The 3,930-nt window shown below is 35.2% G+C and overlaps 1 protein-coding gene across 1 annotated transcript; it reads right to left on the reverse strand.

Annotated features, from left to right (window-relative positions):
- Positions 1-1,263: 1,263 nt before the first annotated feature.
- Positions 1,264-2,205, reverse strand: LOC101536512 (olfactory receptor 10J1-like). Its single transcript, XM_004589265.4, has one exon. The coding sequence runs from the start codon at positions 2,203-2,205 to the stop codon at positions 1,264-1,266; it is 942 nt and encodes a 313-aa protein (XP_004589322.4).
- Positions 2,206-3,930: the final 1,725 nt, after the last annotated feature.

Below are 3,930 nucleotides of genomic sequence, written 5' to 3' on the forward strand. Positions count from 1 at the left end.
AGATAAAATAAAAAGTAAATAAAAACTTTGAAAAATAAATTTAATTTCAGAAAAGATCTCTAGATATTCCTATACTTACGAATATATGTACTATGTATGAAATAACTGGTAATAACTGCTTTGCCCCAAAAGAAAATACGTATATGTAAGTGCATAAAAACAGAGGCAAAAAAATCAAGATTCTATTGAATATACTGTTTTTTCCAGGCTTATCTAGGGAATAATTCTAATGTGAGCCAAAACAAAATTAGAAAAAAATTTATGAATCTCAAAGGCAGACGAGTTTAAAGCTGATAATATTACTCCTGGAATGCCTGGGTCTGTTACTCTTGTCACTGCCAAAAGGAAAAAGGAAATGCAGTTTTGACACATCCCATTCAACAACTGTGTCCTCTTTGAAGTTTTAGAGTTAATATCTAGTTGGCATTTAAGTTGACTTTTTAAGCTATCACTTCCAATAGGTCTTATGTTTCCCATATTTTTGTTGTCAACAAACTGGTACCAATCACTTCCCCTCTTGCTTAAGATCCATACAACATTCCCCCTTAGGGCAATCTGATGATAACATGTGATATTATCAGAATATATATAAAATTAAAATAAAAATAAGAGTCAAGTCAGAGAGAGACTCTTGATTTATTAAGGCAAACTTGAAATCAAATTTTGCAGTTCTCTGCAGGCACAGATGAATAGGATTAACTGTTTAGCTTACAATAATACCCAAACTATGATAGACTGTTAGGGGTAGTTCCAACACCCCCAGTGGATTCTGAAGCCACAAATGGTAACCAACCCTATATATTAAACATATTTGGCATATTTTCTACATATATAGGAAATATTCCTATATATAAAAATATATAGGAAATATGTCAAATATGTATCTATTTCATATATGTATGTATATACCTGTGAAACAGATTAGTTTATGAAAATCCAGCAATAGTAATGAAGTTGAGCAATTATATCTAGGTATTATAATAACATTTATATGAATGTGATCTCTTTCTTTAGGTTCAAACATTATTCTAATGTATCTGTTAATTTCCAGGAAGCATACACAATATAGATACGACAGGTAATAAAATGATTCCTATCCCAGGTGGGACGGAGTGGTATTGCACTAGATTTCAGTATACATACAATCTAAACCTTTTGAATTATTTTTTTCTAGAACTTCTTTCATATTTTCAGACTGCAGTTGGCTAGGTAACTAAAAACATTGATAAAGAAGAACTATGGTATTTCAAGTTGCTGCAGATCCTAGGCAAGAGGTTTCTTGCCAATAACACGACGAAAGGCATCTTTGACCTCCTTATTCCTCAGCGTGTACACGACGGGATTAAGGAGCGGAGTAAACACAGTGTATGTTACTGAAATCAGCTGATCCTGATGCCTGGTGTTCTCCGACTTGGGTTTAAGGTAGGCAATGGAGGCACAGCCATAGTGGATAATGACTACAGTGAGATGGGAAGCACAAGTTGCAAAAGCTTTCTTTCGACCCTCAGCAGAAGCAATCTTCAGAATGGTGGAGATGATGAGGATGTAGGAGATGAGAACCATACCCATAGGCACAACAATTACCAATGAACTAATGACAAAATTAATTATGTCATGTAGAGTTGTATCAGCACAAGAAAGCTTCATAACTGGGCGGATGTCACAAAAATAATGGGTTATTTCTCTATGACAAAATGGCAACCTGAATACGGACGAAATCTGTATTATGGCCACAAGCAGCCCGATACTGAAAGCACTTGATGCAAGCTGGGCACACACCCTGTGGTTCATAATAACCATATACCTCAAAGGATTGCAGATGGCTACATAGCGGTCGTACCCCATTGCTGTGAGCAGAAAGCAGTTGTTGATTGCAAGAGTGATGAAAAAGAACATCTGGGTGGCACAGCCTGCCAAGGAGATGGGCTGGTTGAAACCTACCAGGCTGGAGAGCATTCGTGGTACAATGACCAACGTGTACAGAGTCTCTGAAATGGAAAGAACAGTAAGAAAGAAGTACATCGGCGTATGAAGGTGACGATCAATGCTGATAATTGTCACAATGATGACATTGCCAGCCAGGGTTAAAATATACAAAGTAAGAAATACCATGAAGAGAATAAGTTTGTGTTCATGGAAACTGGAAAATCCCTGAAAAATAAATGCACTCACTACTGTGTGGTTTTCTCTCTTGATCGCATACATTCCAGATGGAAAAGTTGTAGACAGGCTAATTAGAACACATCGGTGGCCAATGTTTTGTGCAGGGTAACCCTAGAAGGAGGTGATAACAGCTCTTCACGTGGATGGATGTGGAGTTAATAGGAGCAACTGCTCCCCTATGGGTAAAAGACAGAAAAACAAATCAGGAAACAACTTCATGCATGAAAACTTATGTAAAAAGATGCAGAATCAACAGGGATGGAATAGGGTGGAAGGAGAGGTAGCTGGCATACGCTTAGAAAAGATTTTCTTGTACGTTAGAACACAGGCATTAGGGAAAAACCTAAGTGAAAGAAATAGAAAATGCACAGTTAAATTTCAAAGGAAATTTTCATACATTAGTCTCACATTTTGTTATCTCAACTCTTTCATTTTCTATAAAGCACAGTTTTGATAATCTTCTTAGGATTTCCCTCTGCATTATGAAACAACTCAATGTCCACTACGACAACTCACTGTTTATTTCTGTCCCACGTGTCTAGCCTCTCACAAACTTTTTTCACAAATATCTTAACACACTTGGGATTTGACTCTCCCTACACATTTTAAAATGTTATTTGTTTCTATTTCACAACATAATGGTACTCCCAATATCCCTCCTTCCCCGGTTCACTCTCCCCCTCTTTTGTTTTATATTTTTCTTTTGATTTTCATGATGGAATGTTTTCAATTTACTTTAGAGTCGCAAGCTTAATCTGCCAATAAATAAAGGACTCAACAAGTAGCAAATAGTGAGACCACAGTTACCCAAGAGAATCATAATCAAATCTCAGGATGTCTGCTTCACTCATATACATTGTGTTTTAAAAGTATTCCTTATACTAGCTACTACAAACAAATCAGAGAAAACATATAACACTTGTCCCGAGGACTGGCTTATTGCACTAAGCATAACTGTTTCCAGTTGCATACACTTTTCATTACTATGGAAAATATTATAAAGCACTCTTAATTTTATAAACAGCTAAAATAAAGGATTTTGGTTGTTGTTGTATCATAAACTCTGAAAAGATATGTGTGTCTGTCTTGACTGGATACTGTATCATATTTACATGAATTGAAACACTACATGGTATTCAACAAAAGATGTATAACATTTACAAATAACTTGAAATTTTAAAGATGAAAAAGTAATAATTATGTGGATTTGATCATAATTACGCAGCCATTACAAATTTATCAAGAACTGGTATATAAGACTATGAGCTATACAGATAGATGTCCATTTTTTTTGAAACAAAAGGAAGGATTAAAGAAGAAATATTCAAGAATGCGTATGACATTTAACAATTAAATATACAAAAATGCTAACAACTTTTTTTCTAGGTAGCATAAGATAATCTAAAGTTACATTTTTGATGCTTGTCAGATGTACAGAATTCAGATTTTATGCTTGATTATGCTCTTATAAAGACAAAAACAAGATCATTACCTGGTTCCCCAGAAGGGAAGTTTATCATGAGATTGTAGAGAAGACTGAGGAGAAAACCTGAAGACAGTGGGGTAATTTACTTCAAAGACAAGAAGGTTCACATTATAAATAGTACTGACCTACAGTTTTTGAACTGACGTTTTCCACAAACTGTAGTCTGCAGGGACTAGATCCAGATACTAAAGACGGTAGTTGAGAAAAATGAAAGTTTTTGTAGTCTTAGGAATAGAGTGTGGCAAAAGGCAGCTCTTTCAGGTGAAAAATGTAAAGAAACA

Source organism: Ochotona princeps, chromosome 2 (assembly GCF_030435755.1).
Source record: "Ochotona princeps isolate mOchPri1 chromosome 2, mOchPri1.hap1, whole genome shotgun sequence".
Classification (NCBI taxonomy): domain Eukaryota; kingdom Metazoa; phylum Chordata; class Mammalia; order Lagomorpha; family Ochotonidae; genus Ochotona; species Ochotona princeps.